Source organism: Hipposideros armiger, unplaced genomic scaffold, assembly GCF_001890085.2.
Source record: "Hipposideros armiger isolate ML-2016 unplaced genomic scaffold, ASM189008v1 scaffold_569, whole genome shotgun sequence".
NCBI classification, from domain to species: Eukaryota; Metazoa; Chordata; class Mammalia; order Chiroptera; family Hipposideridae; genus Hipposideros; species Hipposideros armiger.
In genome coordinates this window covers 339449-359816 of record NW_017731919.1, presented here as the reverse complement: position 1 = coordinate 359816, position 20368 = coordinate 339449, and the positions used below count along the sequence as shown (strand labels likewise).

The 20368-nt window shown below is 44.8% G+C and overlaps 1 protein-coding gene across 1 annotated transcript; it reads left to right on the top strand.

The window, feature by feature from the left end:
- Nucleotides 1–1418: 1418 nt before the first annotated feature.
- On the top strand, nucleotides 1419–14017 carry CELA1 (chymotrypsin like elastase 1). The gene is made up of 8 exons (XM_019623907.1): nucleotides 1419–2740; nucleotides 3400–3482; nucleotides 4629–4729; nucleotides 5623–5748; nucleotides 6533–6669; nucleotides 7951–8096; nucleotides 12975–13124; nucleotides 13867–14017. The coding sequence occupies exons 1-8, from the start codon at nucleotides 2701–2703 to the stop codon at nucleotides 13882–13884; spliced, it is 801 nt and encodes a 266-aa protein (XP_019479452.1). The 5' UTR covers nucleotides 1419–2700; the 3' UTR covers nucleotides 13885–14017.
- Nucleotides 14018–20368: the final 6351 nt, after the last annotated feature.

Genomic DNA, 20368 nt, shown 5'->3' with positions numbered 1-20368 from the left:
TTCCCATAAGACTGTCAGCTTTCTGAAAAGAAACTTTGCAGGCCAGAAGGGATTGCACAAAATATTCAAAGTGATGAAAAACAAGGACCTACAACCAAGATTACTCTACCTAGTAAAGCTATCATTTAGAATCAAAGGACAGATAAAGAGCTTCCCAGACAAGAAAAAGCTAAAGGAATTCATTGCCGCCAAACCAGTATTACAAGAAATGTTAGCAGAACTTCTTTAAGAAGAAGAAAAAATCAAAAATATGAATCAGAAAATATCGCAAAGAAAAAAATTCTCACTGACAAAGGCGAATACATAATAAAAGCAGTGGCTTTATTAGCTAATATTAAAGCCAGTACAAAGGTTAAAAGGCAAAAGTAGGAAGATCATGTGTAATTACAACAGTAAATTAAGGCATACACACAAAAGAAGTAAAAAAATAATGACAAAAACATAAATGTGGAGAGGGTGAGTAAAAATGGTAGTGATTTTAGAATGTGTTCGAACTTAAGCAACCATCAAATTAAAACAGACTGCTATAAATAAGGCTTGGTATATATGAAGCACGTTGTAACCACAAACAAAAAAATCTACAAGAGATATACAAGAAATAAAGAGAAAGGAATCTGAAAATAACAATACAGAAAGTCACCAACATACAAGAGAAGAGAGCAAGAGAATATGAAAAAAACAGAAAATTACAAAACAATCAGCAGTTATTACAATGGAAATAACTATATACCTATCAATAATTACTTTAAATGTAAATGGATTAAATGTTCCAATCAAAAACAAATGGATAAAGAAGATGTGATGTATATATACAATGGAATAATACTCGACCATAAAAAAGAATGAAATCTTACCATTTACGACAACATGGATATACCTAGAAGGTATTATGCTAAGTCAGACAAAGAAAGACAAATACCATATGATTTCACTTACATGTGGAATCTGAAAAATAAACAAACAAAACAGAAACAGTCTCATGGATACAAAGAACAAACTAATGGTTGCCAGAAGGGAGAGGGTTGGGAGTTGCAGGAAAAAGGGGAAAGGATTAAGAAGTACAAACTGACAGTTAAAAATAGTCACAGCGATGTAAAGTACAGGTTAGGGAATATAATCTATAATATTGTAATAACTATGTGTGGTGACAGGTGGGTACTAGACTTAACGGGATCATTTTGTTAGTTATATAAATGTCTAACCACTATGCTGTGCACCTGAAACTAATATAATATTGAATATCAACTGTAACCAAAAATTTTTAAAAGATTAAAAAAAAAAGAAAGTTAAGCCACTGCTTATGCCTATTCCTAAGAGGGAGAACAACAACGAAAAAAAGAGTATGACCAGCATAGGAGATGATGTAGATTAGGCACTGGTTGTGAGGGTCTTAAGTGCAGTCCTAAAGAGTTTAGTTTTTAAGCCAATACAGATTGGGCTTCTCTGGGCTAAGTCACAGGTACAAAGATGGATGTGATATTGGCCCTGCCCTGAAAGGTTCACTTTAGTGTATGTGATGTTGAGGGGTAACCTTTAGGGGGCTCTAAAACCGCCTCTTAAACTTCTCATCTTGAGACTAGAGCTGTCTCCAGAGGAGGCAGGGAGGTGTGAGAAGAAGGACAAAAGAGGCCCTGATTCTGCAACCCAGCTCAGTCCTCCTTCCCAAGCTCTACTTTGTGCTAGACTTCTTAGGGGTTAGACTGGAGAGGGAGCCCTCCAGGTTACCTGAGCATCATAGTGCAATTCCCCTAAATAGCTCCAAGACCTGAAAAGGTGACAGTTTGTACAGAACTCCTTCTAACAGCTTTGCTGGGCCTCTCTAGCACCTGCAGTCACGTCGCCTGAATTCTGGAGTGTCTAGGGAACAAAAGCCCCAGGTGGATCTGGTGACTTTCCTGCCTGCCTCTAGGTTTCCCTCTGCCTACATTACCCTCCACCCATAGTCCTCTGCTCTGGGGCCTCCCAGCCCAAAGTCCTCTGCCTACCTCAAGGCACAAGTACCTCCCTCCTTCATCCTCTACGAACTTCCCCCTGCCCTCTGCTCTCATTGCCCTCAGGCTATCTCCCTATCCCCAGGGCTCCATCTTCTAACCTGCTCCACATTCTCCTCTGGGAGCTCTCTATTTGGCTCTCCATCTGAGTCTCGCCAGACCTGTTTTTCAGTACCCTCTTCCATGAGAATTCCCTCTACTGAAACTATTTTGCTTTTGCCTCCCCGCATGTACACCTATGTCTTCATCCTCGGGGAACGTCCTGTCTCCCTCTTTGCACAGGGTAATGTTGCTCTCCCTTCCTCTTGCTAACAACTCTTTTCCCTCCTCCTAGTGCACAGGATGGGTCTCTGTGCTTCGAGTGCCACTGAGGACAGCAGGCAGTGACAGACTATGAGGGAAGCACCCTGAGGGAAAAGCCAGTCCTGATTCTCCATCTTATTCCTGAAAAAGAGTTTGTTGGATGCTTTTCAACTAAAAGCAGATGATTAATTCAGCCTCGACCTTGTTCTGTCTTTGAACAACAGATAAATTAGTTTACTTGAAAAGAAATCTTTGCATTTGTGTTTCCATGTCACCTGTGGTTTTCCCTGCCTTACACCCACAGCCCTGCCAGCTGGCAGGAAGAAGGTCAGCAAGGCTGCCGATAAGAGGAATATAAAGAGGGCTTGTTTCATGGAAAGGGGCAGTGGTCTACTCCGCAGGCAACATGCTACGCTTCCTGGTCTTTGCGGCCCTGGTCCTTTATGGTAAGTGGGTCATGTGGCCTGAGTTCTAGGGAGGGGGATTTGAGCAGGAGGGCCAAAAAGCTATCCCTAAGCCTAGGCCTGCTCTTCACCCCCGGGTGGGTGGGGCGCTGCCTGTGAGTCTAACAAAAACTTCACTCTCCTGGGGCCCATGAAGAAAAGGTCAGGGTCACTCTCCATGTAAGCCCCTCATGAAGAAGAGAGAGAAGCCTCTTCCAGGGGCCTGGGATTCCCTACCACCCCCACTGGCAAGAAGACATCCTTAGCTGGGCACCCGCTGAGGATGTGCACTGCTGTCCCTGCCCCCTAGAGAATCCTGCCAAGCGGTGTTGTGTTTCGGGGCGGGCGTTAGGGAAAAGGGGTGTCCTCTCAGGCCAAGGGATGAGTCTGAGAAAGGCTGAGACCACAAGGTGCCTCTGGGACCGTAGCCTGGGGATTTGAGACAGGTCCTTCACAGCAGGTGAGTTCTGGAGACACCCAAGGAAAACTGAAGGCGCTCAGACGCCCCTATTTTCAAAAGGAGCTCAGGGAACTCACAGCTGGGCCCCTGGTTTGGTAGGGAGGAACTGTGAATGTGCAGACCAAGCACAACTGCTACCCCCACCCCCACCCTGGGCTGACCCCTGCTTAGTCATCACTCACTTTTCTTCTACCCCACAAAGGACACAGCACCCAGGACTTTCCAGAAACCAACCCCAGGGTGGTTGGAGGGACTGAGGCCCAGAGGAACTCCTGGCCCTCTCAGGTGGGTGTTTCTGCACAGCCCCAGGCTTCCAAGACAATCAGAGTTGCCTGGGCGCTGGTATACATTACTATATGTGTCTGTGTATATCCTTATCAGCAGAAAGCTCTCCAACTGCCTGGATTCTAGATTTTAAAGACAAATGGGACCGGGCTTAGGTGGCTTCTTTTAATGCAAAAGATTGGAGGAGGGAACTGAAACGTCAACCACACTCACTCTCCCAGGTGCACATCCAAACACAAACCACATATACACTCCCAGCAACACCGCTTGTGCCATACTAATAGGGCCCACACCTCAGACGCCATGCACCTTCACACACACACACACACACACACACACACACACACACACACACACACACCTCCATACAGTGTGTGTCATGCATTCAAGCGCGCTCCCACCCCCAAGCAGGGCAAGTTGCTTATTTGGCTATTTAAAGAGTTTCCACTTTCGTAACAAGACAGCTAGGCTCTGAATTAAGCAATTCTAAATGTGTAAAACTAGCGAGTTAACTGGTGAATAGCCACGCTTTGAAAGGAATCCTTGCAATTAAAATTCAATTCAATTTACAAAAGTTAGAGCCTCAGTTTTCAGGAGTGGAGCTATTGTGTAATATGAGGTGCTAAAGGTGAAGAGATGAACTGTTAACAAGCAGCATTCCAGTGGTGTTTCTAAAATATTCGCTGAAGGGGATGAACATGATATATCTTGAAAACAATGAAGAGAAAGCTCTGAGACCTAAGCTTTGTGGGCAGCATTTCCTTCCCAAGAGGAAATGACGGTAGAAGGTCCTGGGTTCTTGGCCCTTTGCGGCCATCTAGAGTACGGGTGCAAAATACACTCTGTGTGTGCTGTTACCTGCCCCAACCCTGCATCCATGTACCCAGAAAACATCACCAAACAATGGGGCATATTTCCCACTGATCCCAGAGGCATCTCCGCTCCCCTTCTCATCACCACTGCAGGTGCCACTACCAACCAATCAACAGCTATTGGCAGGTCAAACGAAACCTATGTGCCTTCTCTAGCCCAGAAAGTTGGAGAATGTTCTGAGAGATGGCAGGAATTTAAGGGGGTAACATGTAGTTTGGGGCAAAGCCTTTTAAGAAGCACCACCTATCTCTCCTTTCTTCTCTCCCCATCTAGATTTCCCTCCAGTACCTGTCTGGAGGTAGCTGGTATCACACCTGTGGAGGGACCCTCGTCAGACAGAACTGGGTGATGACAGCTGCTCACTGCGTGGACAGGTGAGAAAAACAAAGACCAGCTTTTCTGAGCCCCTGGAAGAGTCTGGCCCATCTGGAGGAGTATGTATCTCTGACCACTCAGGACAAGATTCTTTTAAGTGGGTGTTTGGGAGCCTGTGGGGAGGCAGTAGAATATAATGAAGAGTACAAATTTTGGCATCAGGCAAGCTCAGGTTCAAATCCTGTTCTAACTTCTTCTAGCTATGTGACCTTAGATGACTTAGTTAGCTTCTCTAAGTCTTCATTCTCTTATCTCTAAAGTGGGGCACAGTACCTACTTCGTAGAGTTATTGTGAGGGATAAGTAGGTACATATTTAAGTGCCCAGTCAATTCCTGACTGGTAACAATTTTTCCATATTTGTCTTGAGCAATGATTCTCATTTGAGCATGTAACAGAATCACTTGGAAGGCACAGATTGCTGGGCCCCACCCAGCAGTTTCTGATTTGGTAGGTCCAGGTTGAAGCCTGATAATCTGCATTTCTAGCAAGTTTCCAGGTTATGCTGATGCTTCTGGTCCATGGACCATGCTTTAAGAACCGCTTGTCTAGAAATTTATACTTCCCTCAAAATCTCTCTGTGGACTGAGAGCCATTCATTATTTCCTTTACGCTTACCACACCTCTCCCAGGTTATGAGATATTCAGCCTATAATGTTTTTAGCTTAATAAACTGGGGAAATGAAGTTAATGGTAGTTTTGTCACTCCCACAAGTTAGTGAATTAGGAAATCAGACAGCTTGTTATTTCATCGTCCAGGGTCTTTCCTCCTTCCTCTGCCTTGATCAGATAAGATGGGCTCCTGTCCTAAAGACACAAGATGGCTTCCCAACTTTTCTCTAAAAGAAGATGTGAGCCCCTTGAATCACTCAGGGCTTCTTTCTCTCATACCAGCCAGATGACCTTCCGTGTGGTGGTTGGAGACCACAACCTGAGCCAGAACGACGGCACTGAGCAGTACGTGAACGTGCAGAGGATCGTGGTGCATCCATACTGGAACAGCAACAACGTGGCTGCCGGGTAAGGGCGAGGCTGGGCTGGCCTTGGGCTGGGCAGCGGAGGGCTAACTAGCTAGCGGTAGGGTCTTGGCTTCCTTCACATTCATCCAGTAGGGCTTTGAGAATTTAGATTTTGGAGAGCTTGAGAGTTTTTTAAAGGTTTTTGGTATTTATTTGATGTAGGCTGGTTTGTATAATTGGATCACCTAAAGCTCCTTCCCTGCAGAGTTTAATGTTTCTGTTTTTATTGTTATGTATTATTTATTTTATGGAATAGGCTCCATCAGCAAAAGAAAGGTTCTTAAAATGACTCTTACATGAGAAAATTCCCGCAAGACTGAGCTGTACAGTTTTGCAAAAGAAGTAGTTAAAATGGTGGTCAATTCTATAGAATATGGGGGTTCGCGTTATTGGGATATTTCTACAGAGCTTTCAGAACTGCACAGAATTTTATATCTGTTTTTCTTGGGAACTCTGCTGTGTGACCATCATCACATCACTCTGCTCCTTCCTGATTCTCCACTCATAACTGAGAGATGTAAGCTCCATCCCCCCGGGTTGCAGGGCTCAGAGCTAGACTACAACCCCAAGGCCTCACCAGCAGGTGCTGCTGTTAAATACATTTGTCCTAACAATCCAAATGGATGGTGCCTCAAATGTGAGACTGAGCAAGTCAGCCCCTTCCTTCTTCAAAATCATTTACTCCCAATTTTCTGGGGACACTAAGGCTCAGTGAGGGCCTGCGCACATACTGACCTGAAAAAAGGCCTGATCCAGTGAGTGAGCAGTCCCCTGTCCTCCCGCAGCTACGACATCGCCCTGCTGCGCCTGGCCCAGACAGTTACCCTCAACCGCTACGTCCAGTTGGGTGTTCTGCCACAGGAGGGAACCATCCTGCCTAACAACACTCCCTGCTACATCACAGGCTGGGGCAGGACCAGAAGTAAGTCACCTACATGGGCACCATCCACCACATAGATCTGGATTATCTGAGCTTCTGGGGTCCTGGGTGTTCATAGCCAGAGACCAGAAACCAAAGGAATCAGAGATAAAAATAACAGAGACATGAAATCAAGCTAAGAGCAGGCCATGCAATCATCAAGTCAGAGATTCATAGAGTCCGATAACTAAAAAAACTTACCTCAGAGAGCATTATGTACCAGCCTTTCATTTTATACGTGAGGAAACTGAGGCCCAAAGAAATTAAAGACCTTTACAAGATCACGTGACTAATTAGTAACTACTTAGCTGAGGCCAGAACTCAGGTATCCTGGCTCCTACTTTGGTGGTCAGTACACCATCGTGCTACCTCCATAGACAGTCCCTGGGCTGTGGGTTGGAGTGAATGAACCAGGGGTGGCTGTAGGTCCAGAGAAGTCAAGGCAGAGAAGGTCATCACAGGGATGTCATTCAGATAACATGGAAAGGTGGGAGAGGCTATGAGCAGAGGTAGTTAAGAAGGGCAGAGATGCTAGGCCTGACAAGGAAGTCTGTCAGCCACCAGGCAGTCTCTGAGCTCTGGGGGAGAGGCAAGGCCTTGCTATGAGCAGCCAATGGACTGGGAAAACCTGGAACCAGCATACTTCTTATCCAGTTCTGCTCTCAGTTCACTCAATGTCATTGTGGTTCAACTTCCTGATCTATCACATGAAAGAGTTGTTGTACGGATCCAAGGAAATAATTCATGTGCAAAGGTTTTGAAAAGTTGAAGAACAAGATAAAGGAAATCTGCACCAAGCTCTTAAGAAATGGAAACATACTTTGTGAGGGTGAAAAGGGTAACTATTGCATTGTTCTGTACACCTGAAACTAACAATAAAAAAAAAAAAAAGAAATGGAAACAAGGGTGCACAGTCCCAGTTGTGCTTCATGGGGTTTATAGTGTAAGGAGGAAGCAGGACAGGCAGATAAGTTATTGACAAATAAGACCATTCTAGTTACTTAGCTAAGGTATCCATGAGTTAAAAAAAAAAAAAAAAGGCAGGCGTAGGATTAGTGGTTTGGAGCCTGGAATGTAATCAAGGATGACTCCCTGTAGGAAGGGGCCTATACATTCCATATAAAGAGAGAGAAGAGGCATATCTGTGACATACAATGGGCAGAAAGAAGGAGCTTGCCCTGAATTCAGCTTTCATCAGAGCTTGGGAAGGTTTGGGAGGGTGGGGAAGGTTTTTCCCCTAGAGAGCATCTGGGGCTGACCTCCAATGATGTGTGTCTTCTTCAGCCAACGGACAGCTGGCCCAGACCCTGCAGCAGGCTTACCTGCCCACCGTGTCCTACTCCACCTGCTCTAGCACCTCCTACTGGGGCTCCACTGTGAAGAACACCATGGTGTGCGCTGGAGGAGATGGAGTTCGCTCAGGATGTCAGGTGAACACACATAGGAACTGTCAGAAGTCCCACCCCAGGTTCCTCCCCTCCTTGCCTACCACCCCCCACCTTTTCCTCACACCCTATTCCACAGCTACTCACACCCCCAAGTACAGACTCAGCTTTCCACTCTAGCATCTAAATGAGAATGATTCTGTCTAGTAACTTCTCTCAGGATCTCAAAGTTGAAAGGAAACTTAAAATACATCTTGCCTAATGTCCCCACTTCAAAAGTTTGTATGTGGCCCAACATTTGTATGTTGCTATATGTGTGTGTTCTTAAGAATTTGTTCATGACCTAGATTTTTTTATGGATCCAGTGGGGCTGGGCCTGGAGTGGTGGTTGTTATTTTGTATAAGGTAACTCCCCTCCCATCAATCCCAATTTTTTTTGTAGCTCCTCCACCATCACCCTTTTACCCCAGTACTAGTTACAGCAATACATACAGGTGAATGTAATAGTAGAGGAAAATGCACAAAATAGTTTTATGATTTTATATATATATATATATATATATATATATATATATATATATATATATGTATGTATGTATTAGAATCTTCGTCTATTTAGACAAGATCAATCAACATTATACCACCTTACAGATTTTTTAATGCATGGTTTCACAAATGTTCTTAATTATCTAAATGCCAGGTACTGTGCTAAGTGCTAGGGATATAAATGTGAATCAAACAGTGTCTAGGGGAGGCATGGAGAGAGCAGACATATGATAGAGCATTATAATACAATGTGGTTAAGTGTTATAATAAAGATATTCATAGGGTGATATGGGAGCACAAAAGATGGGCACTTACCTCTACCTGTTGGGGTCAGAAAAGACTTGCCTTCCCAGAGAAAGTGGAGTCTGTAGTGAGTCCTGATGATTAAACAGGAGAAAGGGAAAAACATGTTCAGACAGAGGGAACAGCACGAAGAAAGGCATGGGCCAAAAATCTAGGACACACAGAGAATTATAGAGTGTTACCTCCAGCTAGCTAGAACAGAGATCAGCTCACAAGCCTCCAAATCCAGCACCAGCTGCCTGCTTTTTTTTGGCCTATGAGCTAAGACTGGTTTTTACATTTTTAAATGGTTGGGGAAAAATAACAGAACAATATGTCATGACATATTAAAAAATATAAAATTTCAATGTTCATTAAAAAAACCCACATTTTATTGGAACACAGCCATAGTTGATCATTACATATTGTTTTTCCTGCTTTTGCTAAGTTGGGTAGTTGTAAGAGAGACTGTACATCCTGCAAAGTGTAAGATATTTGCTATTTGGCTCTTGACATAAAAAGTTTGCTGACCCCTTGGCTAGAACATAAACTATTACCACACTAGGGAATGTCAGGAGGTGACACCAGGGGCAAGTAGAAAGAGAAAAGATCAGTGAGTTGAGAGAAGAACTATAATAACATAAATACCTGAGTACTTCAGGGATAGGTGGAGGACAAAGAACCCATAAAGATCTAAGAGGGATTACAGGCAAGAGAAAAATGTAGTAATAAGGGTTTTACAAAATCTCAGGAAGTACTGATAGGTCATCACATAGTAAACAGTGCAGCCAGGAGCCAAGGTAGATAAAGGGACTACTTTGGCGATAGGTGAGTCACTGGGAACTATGGCAAGAACAGTTTCAGTGGAGTGGTGAGGGCTCAAGCTTGACGGAGGATAAGGAATGAAAAGGCAATAAAAAAACATAGCAAGGAATGCAGACTACTCTTCCAAGAATCTTGGATGAAAGAGAGGAACAACAACAAAAAGTCTGGTAGCTTTAAGAGTCAAGGAGAGAGTGGACCTTTTAAGAGGGAGGAAAACTGAATGTGTGAAATAGGCGGAGGAAAGGATCCCACAGAATGAAAGAGAGGGAATAACTGGATGGCACAAGATCCCAGCGGAGACGGAAAAGATGGAACCAAGAGCACAGGTGGAGCTGGCTTTGAACAGGAAGAGGGACACCAAAATGTGCATGAACATGAAAGAATGTGCATGTTGGGCATTTGGATGTTAACAGGTGTTCTGCATTATTGCTTCTATTTACTCATGAATTAGAAGTCAGGTTGGATGCTGAAAGTGAAGAGGCAAGAGTTATTTGGGACTGGATTAATTAAAGTGAGTGGGAAAAGGACTGGCCTCCAAAATGTTACTGATAGGTTGAGGTTAGAGACCACGCAATAACCATGTGGGTATATGATTCACTCCATTTTACTCAAAGACCCATGTGTAGGGAATGGATTAATCCAGGACTGGGTTTTCCTGCATTAATGGGCAAAAGGATAGGATTGCAGATCAAACGCGAGATCCAAGCCAGAGGGAAGAAGAAGAGAAGCCAGCAGGAGGCTGGAAGGCTGGCTGTAATAGAATCAGATTTTTTTTGTGAGCCTGTAGAACTATGGAAGTAAGCTGACCAACTCATCCCAGTTTTCCCAGGGCTTTCCCAGTATAAAACTTAAGATTCCTGTATCCTGGGTTCCCTACATGCCAAACAAAAAAGGATCTGATGCATAAGACAACCTCTTCCAGGTCCTTGCCAGCCAGCTTCACCTATAAGCACTTAATACTTAATCTTTCTGCGTTAATTCACTTCCCTCTGCTCTCTCTCAGGGCCTTGAATACTGAAAACTGGAGTACTTTTCTTCTGCCTGCCACTCCAAATTGACAACGCTCTGAGACAATTGTGTCTCTGAGTCCCTTCCCACTGGAGTTTCCCAAATAGTGTGTCTTCTGGGTTTTCAGACTTCTGGGTCCCCAACCCTTTTCCTCAGGGTGGACTCACTGAGCCCCTCTCACCTCAATCCACCCACGCCTACGGAGCTCTTTTTCAGTTCTTCCTTCCGTCCTAAAATCCTCAGCCAGGCCCTCCAACTCCCCAGAGCCACAGGGTTTTTTTTTCCGGTCAATTAGCATAAGACAATAGTATTACGTATGATTCAATTATCTTGCTGTCCTCTAGCCCAGAAATACTCTCAAATCCCTATTAGAATTTGAGTGGAAGAGATGTAGGTTGTTTTGTTTGTTTTTAATACAATCATCTAAAAAAACCCATCTTTTCCTAAGCAGTAGTTGGGGTGGGGTACAGCAAGTTCCTTTTTAAAAGAAGTATCCCCAGTTTGAAATTTTAGTCTCTTTCTCTAGTTCTTTTTTTAGTTTTAATTCTTATTGAAGCTATAGGCCTGAAATTGCTTTAGGTGGCAAAGAAAACTATGAAGCTTAATAATGGAAAAGAACAGTCATTAGTGCCTTCTACCTCTTGAGTTCTCCCCAGAAGGGACCACTTTCAACTCTTTTCAAATGATGCTTTTGGTTTCTGCCTTCATACTTTTGTTATGTTGCTACTTAACTTTTCAGTTCAGGCATTATGAAAGATGTAGAGCTCTCTTCCTTTTACACATACATACTTGCCCCCTAAGCATGGACTTTCCCTATCACCAGCTCAACCTCCCTCGATTAGATTAACATTTAGTGTTTATTGTGATTATGTAAAATGCTATTCAAAACCAAACCATGTATTCTACGATTAATTTTCATTTCCTGCCTAACTTTGCTTTCCCTGGAAAATACTAATAGTCTTTTTTATTTGCATAATATATACTCATCATGAAGGATACTTACTAGGTGTTTTTTTTCATTCTGGGAACTCCAAAGCTTTGTTTCTGAAAATGTTTATTTGTTGATGCTCTCCTCCCCTCCATTTTAATTTCTCTTTCTAGAATTTGTTATTCACATATTTACCTCCTAAATTGGTCCTCTTGTTATTTTCTCTATATTTTGTTCTACTTTATCTTCCAGCCTTTCCAGTCTTTCATTTCTATGATCATATTCATAATTTCCAAAGGCTCTTTCTGTTTTCTGAATGTTCTGTTTACTAGCATGCTGTTCTTGTACCATGGATGCAATATTAATCATAATTTTTTGTTTGTTTTCTTCTCCCTGCATATCTTGGCTGCCTTCATTTTTTGTTTGTTTGTTTATTTGTCTCTTTGTTTAGATCTTTATTTTTATATTAGAGGCTTTCTTCAAATGTTTGGTAATCCTTGACCATCTGTTCTTATCTCAGAGGGGAATGGTAAAAAGCTCATAGGTAGTTCTGAGCCGATTCATCTATAGTGAACTGATTTATCAGGTGATCTGTCTAGGCCCTTTCACTGGGGGACCTCCAATGTCAGTATCTTTAGGTCTTCCCTCTTGTATTGGTCAGATCTCCAGAGAAATATCTTCCAATTTTATGTCTGGAATTATAGAACTGGCATTCTGAGAACTGGGTAAGAAGAGTGTCCAGATTATATTCTCTAAACCCAGGTTCCTCTGATTCTAACGTAACTACTACCCAATTCATCACCTCTCCACTTCACCCCAGTTTAGTTAATATGTGTTCACTACCTGCCCTGTGTCTAAATGCTAAGTCTAATTAGACCAATTGGTCTAAATTCTGGGAATAAAGAAATCATTAGAACACCCTTTTCTCCCATCCAAGGTTCAATTTAAGTCAGTAAAAGCTATTAAGCTTAATATGTTCAAAGTTCTGTGCTACCATGGTGGAAAGGAAAAATATCAGCAAGACATAGTTCCTGTCTCAAGTTCATAGATATGCGTGGGAGGTAGAAACAAATTATGAAACCAAAATACAGGGCAGAACATAACATACATACTGCAAAAGAAAAGAAGAAGTACCGTGGTTGTTTAGAAAGAAAGAAAAGATTCATGAAGAAATTGGTGAAGAAATTATGAAGAAAGTGGTGATTTGAATTGGAATTTTAAAACTGCACAGGATTTTACAACAGAGATGGGGGGAGGGGCATGGTATACGCAAAAGCAAAGGACCAAAGATCAAAATATCTGGAATTTTAGGACTCTGCTTTTCCTCCCTGCAGGGCGATTCTGGGGGTCCCCTCAACTGCATGGTGAATGGCCAGTACGCTGTCCATGGAGTGACCAGCTTTGTGTCCAGCCAGGGTTGTAATGTCTCCAGGAAGCCCACAGTCTTCACCCGGGTATCTGCTTACATCTCTTGGATGAATAATGTGAGTCCTCTCAAATGACGGGTTGATATAGAGTCACCTGGAGACCCATACACTGGCTGGGTTGGGGAGCAAAAGTGGGGCAGGGGAAGCCATCTTCCTCACCACATTCATACGTTTTACTCCTTTCTCTTCCCTTCGTAGGGTACTTTCCCTCAATAATGCTGCCATCCTGAGTTCCCCTTCACATACTCACAAAGCAGCCTTCACCATATTGTTTATGGCTTAGGGTAGGATGGTGGTAACAACAGATCTGAACCAGGCACACGTCAGTGCTGTCCTAGCCTAGGGCAAAACAGCTTCAGAAGGCCTGCATGCTCCTGGGCAAGGGAAGAGGCATCTCTCCCACAAGCTCTTTCTAAGGGATAATGAGAATTTTTTCTGCCCTTTGGAAAGAGGTTTTACCACTGTAAACAATGCTTAAGGGTTAGGTGAGACTCTACTACACTAACGTAGTGGGAGAGCCTTCCACCTATGCCCTCCAGCCTTCAAACATATTCTGGAGTCTTGTGGCATGAACCTTGACTCACAACTGTTTCAAAGTCTGTCCTTGCTACTGAGTTCTGGGTCTATGCCTATAACATTGAACTGTTCTGACATAGCTGAGACCTACTTCTTGCCCCCCACCCTCTTAACTTCCCATAAACCCAGTACAGGGCCCAGTACTCAACCAGGAGCCCTGAGGAAAAATGAAAGGAGATGGGCAGAAGTAATTGACTGTGGATATAATTGGCTTTTCCTTCAGGTCATTGCCAACAACTGAACATTTTCCTGAGTACAACGGCCATTCCAAGATGATCTTCAATCCACAGCAGGACTTGAGGCCATCAAGGAAAAAACATTCTAGGAGACTATTGAGCCAGACATAGAAAAGCAAATAAAACTGCATACACATTGTCATCCTGAGTCTTTTTATGTGTTATTAAGCCCTCTAGAAGAAGTACAGTTATGAGACCCAAGTTGGATCTCACCACACATCTGGGCTGGTTCTGCCATTTGCTGCCACCTCTACTAGTTCACAAACTAAGCCAAGTGGTAGTGGTTTTATGTTATCCTTTTTGGATTATTTTAGGATCTATCTATCCATTAATCAGCCCATTTGCCCCTCCTCCTATGCATTATTTGCTACACTCAAAGGCACAGAGTGCTTTTAAATATTCCTGAGTGACTGAATGTGCCCTGACGCTCCCAGGTACACTGTGGGCTCCTCCATCTTTTGTTTCCCCTTTCAGTCCCTAGAACAAGGGCTCACCCCAAGGTTCTGGGTGATGACAACTTCATATTAGGATACACTAGAGATAGGAGTATAGGATTAGGTGGTAGGCCAGATGCCAGCAGACAAAAAAAGCGACAAATTAGAAAGGAGACTAGGAAGGACCGAATAGAAAAAAGGAGAAAAGAAGATATTAAATAAAGAAAAGAAAGGATTGAGGGGAAGGAGCAGAACAAAAAGGGAGAGGAGACAACAATATGGGGCCTCAAAATAAGTATGAGCCAGCACTTCAAGGCTGGGGCTAAAATAGGCAACCGGATCCGGAGTTCTCTAAACCACAGAGAACTGGGAAGCTGATAATTTGCCCTATCCTGGCCAGGGCTCAGTCTGTTAGAGTGGCCTATGATAAAGTGAAGGGGGAACTGAGAGGAGAAGGCTAAGAGAATGAGAAGCAGCTTTCCAGAGCAGTCACTGAGGACCAGACAAGAGGGACGTGGGTAGCTATTACAGCAGGAGCAACCGACTAAGACTGGTCCTGGAATTTGTAGGCTGCTATGTTAGCAGAAGCCTCTAGAACAATGTGTACACTATAAGAGGCTGGGCTGGAGTCAGGATGCCTGTATTCCCAATCTCAGTTCTACAACTGAGGAATGGGTACTGTTGGGCAAGTCATCAGCCCTTTCTGTGACTCAGTTTCCCTATTTAGTTAACTTCTAAGTCTAAAAATTGTTTCTGCTCTAACGATACATGATTTGGTGATCATCAATTTCAGTTCCCAAGAGATTGGCACTGAAGAGAGTTTCTTACTTCTTAGGAGGCAATGTTTGAGCTGCATGGCTGAGGACGCTGTGAATTCCTGAGAGTGACACAGGTCACTCCTGCTAGTGATACACTTGTTATCACTATCTTCTCTTAGTTTTCCACACAGTACCACCATTCATGGGGCTTCTCCCCATTCAACTTCATTTCCATTTTCTTCACTCTGCCCCTTCTAGACCATCCCCACAGCTAACTTTCAGAATAAACCTTATTGGCCTATTACCTGAAAGTGTTGTATCTTTCCCTGTAAATTAATAACATGTATAACATAACATTATAATCATCTGCTTACCAACCTTTCTCCACCTACGGACATTCAGCATCTGAGGTCAGGAATCACATTTTTGAAAATTCATCCTTGGCTTCCCAACACTCAGGAATGCATATCACATGGTTGACCCTGAGTGCAGTATGTCTATTTAGGGGAATGACCTGGGAAACAATAGCAGACAAGGGTCTTTAATTTTGTCTCAGGTCTCCAGCTTCCCTCTCCACTCCTTAGGAAGTATATTTTGACCCTCTTCCCTTCCTTAAGGGAATTCTACATGCATTGTAAAATCCTTGAGTAAATGGTTTCTTCAAACCTAGTGTCCTATTTTCCAGCTATGTCCTCAAACAAATCAGGGAGGAGCTTCCATTTGGAGACCTTCTACCTAGAGAAGCAACAGCTGTAATCTCAGCAGTTCCACCCCAGTCTGTCTTCACATCCTGCCTCCTTCTAGTACATCATACTAGTTTATCCAGCTAGAAACATTTGCTCCCCATCCCCAGCACAGGCTCTGTACTCTTCTGTGTTTTTCAATCAGATCCTCTGCTGTCCTGAGGACTCCCATTTCTACCTCTAAGACCTCAGTTGTTCCTCCCTTTCAAATCCACGTCTGGAGTCCTGTCCCACTTCTGCATTCTATCTTGACCAGTTCTAGGCTTAGAGCCAACCTCTCTGATAGAGGCTCTCTATCTTTAAAAATTGCAACCCGGGGCCAGCCGAGTGGCGCGATGATTAAGAACTGGCTTGGGACGCCAGAGGACCCCGGTTCGGATCCCACATATGAGGGCCAGTTATATTGCCCTCCACAGCTAAGATGCTGAACAACAGCTCACCCTGAGTCGCTGGCGACGACGTAGGCTGCAGCCCCTGCTGCAGTGGGTTTCCATGGGCTACCATATGTAGCCAGCAGCCAACGTGAGGGGCCAGCAGCCACCGTGAGCAGCCGTCCAGAAGCCGGCGACTGATCTGCCTCGCCCGGGAAGAGCGCCATGATGGTTCCAACTTGGGCCAGTGAAGCAACGTCCTCCACAACTAGACTGAAGAACAAAAGGACAGCAACTTGTCTGTTCCCCTTCCCCTGATACCCCAGTGCTGTTCCCATCCCCCCAATTCCCCAATAAAAATTAAAAAAAAAAATTGCAACCCAAACTAAGTACTTGGCAACTCAGTATGCATACCCATATAAGTGAAACGCGTTCTCCCATACAATAAATACTCTTGCTGAGTGGAAATCACAATATTTTCTACCCAATTGCTTCAGTTATTTTCCAGTACTGATCATTATAGCTAACTGGCCTTTGAAAACGAATGAATCTTGGCCCTCCTTTGAAAACCCTGTTCAATGGGGCAGGTATTCCTATGCCTTAGAGCTAAACCCTGCCTGGCCTCTGGGTGTTGCCTAAGCTGATGTAAGTAGTAGCCCGTTACTGCTTCCTGTACAGTCCCTATGGCATTGGCGAGTACTGCCCCAGGGCGTTGGGGGAGCATCTCTTTTTCGATTGTGTCCTTGGCTAGCTCTTGGTGGTCCTACTCCAGCACTAGCATTTAGGAAGGCTGTCTGTCTATAACTTGCCTACCTGTGTTGATTGGGAGGACACTTCTCAACTCATTTTAATGGCATTTCTTGTTTCTGCCTAGCCAGAGAACTTTGAAGTTGGTCTTGAATGAGCATCGCCTGAGGGCAGGCCCTGACCCTATTCTAAACTCCAGAAGTCTCCACTTGGCCCCTCACTGGCTACTCTGGGCCGCACCCCCAAGCTGGACCATGATGGACAGGGGGAGGGCCTCAAGAGTCAGCGCTGGCTGGGCTCCAGCGGGCCTCCTAGTGGACCTTGCGGCGGGTCTCAGGGTGGCCGCTGGATGAGCCCAGGCTCACTGCACTGGGATTAGGGGTGGTTTCAGAGTGGTCTTGGGGCGGCCTCGGGGTGGTCCTGAGGCAGCCACAGGGTCGCCTTGCAGGGCCAGCAGGGGCAGGGGAAGTGGGAGGCCCGCCCACCAGGGCCGGATGTGAGGCATGCCGGGAAGCCGCACTTCCTCCTGAGGGGCCTCCAGAAAACCGCAGAGCTCAGGGCCAGGGCAGGCCATCCCCGGGGAGTCGGCAGGATGGCTGAGGGCAAGGCGGGCGGCGCTGCCGGCCTCTTTGCCAAGCAGATGCAAAAGAAGTTCAGCAGGGCCCAGGAGAAGGTAGGCACCGGCCTCCCTACCTGCCCGTCCCCGCCGCTGGCGAGGAGCCGCGGCCCGAGGCCCGAGGCGTTGAGAGGGGCAGGCAGGGTGCCCAGGAGGACTGGACTGAAGAGATGGGTCTCCCGCTTCCCCAGGCGAATGGGAGGTGGGGAGTGGGTGTCCGTGAAACCAGGCAGACTTGAAAGAGACAGAGAACATGGCCCCATCTTGGGCAAGGATGGGGGAAGCTGAGGAGACAAGCAGTCTCAGGAACCTTAACGCTCGGACTGACCCAGAAAGAGTGAAGGAAAGGAGCTCACGCTGGCAACTGCTATGTAGCAGTTCTAGCAACCCAGCAAGGATGCCATTTTACAGATGATGAAACTGAGGGTTCAAAGAGGGCAGTTTCCCTAAGTCGTAAGGCAGCAGTGACCAGCCGTGCTGCTGGTAAGTGCCACCAGCTGGACCAGAGCCATTCTGCATGATTGTCCCTAACCCTGCCTGGCCTCTGGGTGTTGCCTAAGCTGATGTAAGTGGTAGCCCATTACTGCTTCCTGTACAGTCCCTATGGCATTGGCGAGTACTGCCCCAGGGCGTTGGAGGAGCATCTCTTTTTCGATTGTGTCCTTGGCTAGCTCTTGGTGGTCCTACTTCAGCACTAGCATTTAGGAAGGCTGTCTGTCTATAACTTGCCTACCTGTGTTGATTGGGAGGACACTTCTCTACGCATTTTAATGGCATTTCTTGTTTCTGCCTAGCCAGAGTATTTTCTTTGCTTCTAACCTGAACCTCTGCTCTCCACCTGTCAACACTCTGGTAGATATGATGGTATGGGAATAAGAATAAGCCAGAAGAAAAAGGGAAGGGAGAGACAAGAAGGATCTGACATAGAATGGTGGTTTTCTACGAGTTGGTCTTAGAAGCATTTGGAGGAATACCACATGCTTAAGAACTGAAATATCCGCGTCATTTTCTAAAAGCGGAGCACTGGCTTGAGTCCTGGAAAGGTTAAAGGCAACCAGCTCTCCCAAGTGGGATTATCAACAATCAACAGAGAATTGATGGAATGTAGATATAGCCCCTATCTTTAAGAGGCTCACAATGGAAGGGAGAGGGGGAAAAAAAAAAAAAAGGAAGCCGGGTCATGTGAAAGAACTGAGGAAAAGGGAAAGATTTTGTGTGGCTAGCCTTTGTTGCTTCACCTCACTCTAACTTCACTGCGATCATGGTTTCAGCCTCTCCAAAGGCTGTCTGTCTTGTTACAGATCTGATAGATGCCAGAGTCTATGGGAAAGTCTAGTTAGAAGCAGTGTGGAGAAACAGGAGGCACTAGAGAAGAGGGGAAGGCTAGCAATACTATGGGTTGGAAAAACAAAAGGAAAACCCAAAAGACAGAAAACTTATGGTAGTTATTTTTAAAACACACAGCAATTGATTTCACTTCGCTCCTTCACCTTCTATCCCCATCCAGCCTATCATCACCATTATGCCCTTGCTTTGGGATTTTTCTCCTTTTCTAAGCATGGACTCCTAAGCCTTAGATAAATAATGTACCTGCGCTGGGCTTTAGATTCTGCATCTATAAAATGAGAGAAATTCAGTGATTTGGAAACTCATCGTGGTAAGGACACCAAAGTGAAAAGGGGAGATGGCTCCTTGAACCTTAGAGTCAAACACTTCCCGAAGGGAAAGCCAGCCTCCAAGGTACACTCTGTTTTTCCTGGTATGAACCCTGAGAAGGCAGAGAGAGAAGCAAACTCAGATCCGCCCTGGGGAATTCCCAGCTTTTTACAGAAAAGAAGAAGATACTCTGAACTCAGACTTAGACACAAGGGCAGGCAGAAATTGAACTTGGAGTAGTTCAGCTGACACCCTAGAGATCGAGAATGCTGCTTGGATAGAGTGGGAATGGCCTGGGATATGGGGAGGAGCTCAGCTCAGCCTGCCAGAGTCTTTGAATCTTGGGAAGTTATTTTTATTTTTATGTTTTTATTGTTAAATGGGAAGTTATTGAAGGCAAGATAAAAACGGCAAAAATTACAGTGAAAAGAAAGGACTCCCTGGGACACTTTGCAATTTTTCTATAAGCTGTTGGCTGTAATCTTCTGAGTAATATGTAATAACTAACATCAAATAGTCAAATGTATCAAATATCCAGTGTCTGCCGTGGACAAGGCACAGGAATATAAGGAAGACATGATCTTTCCCTTTATAGAGCCAATATTCTCATGATATGATCTCACTTCATCTTTTCAACCCTTAAGCATGTTATTAGTATCCCAATTTTAGAAATGAGGAAACAAGGCTCAAAAGAGATTGGCACGTGTGAGAACTATCACTGGAACCCAGGTGTACTGCCTTTGGATACCAACCCTGCTCTCTTAACAGGGTTCCTGATAAACCACTCTGACATCTGTGCCTCCCCACTTCCTGCTGGCCTGCCCACTTCCTGCTGATCTTCTCTCAGGAGCAAAGCTAGGAGCAGGAACACCTTCTGCTCAGGCCTCCTCCTCTGAAAAGCTAGGAGTGACGGTCTGGTGCATTAACACAACCGAGACGAAGCATCCTTGTTTTATTTTCCGGTTCCACCCAGACTCAACATGAGACTGCATTCAAACTGGCTTTATTGTGTTTTTACAGTGTGATACATCTTCACATTTCAAACTAATGCTTTCACCAACTGTTTGTGATTGCTCTGTGGCAAAGCTCTCAGATCTCCCCCGAGAAAGGGCACTGTTTACCTCTCCTTTGTTGGCCTTTGCTTCTGTTGACTTTTACTCGACT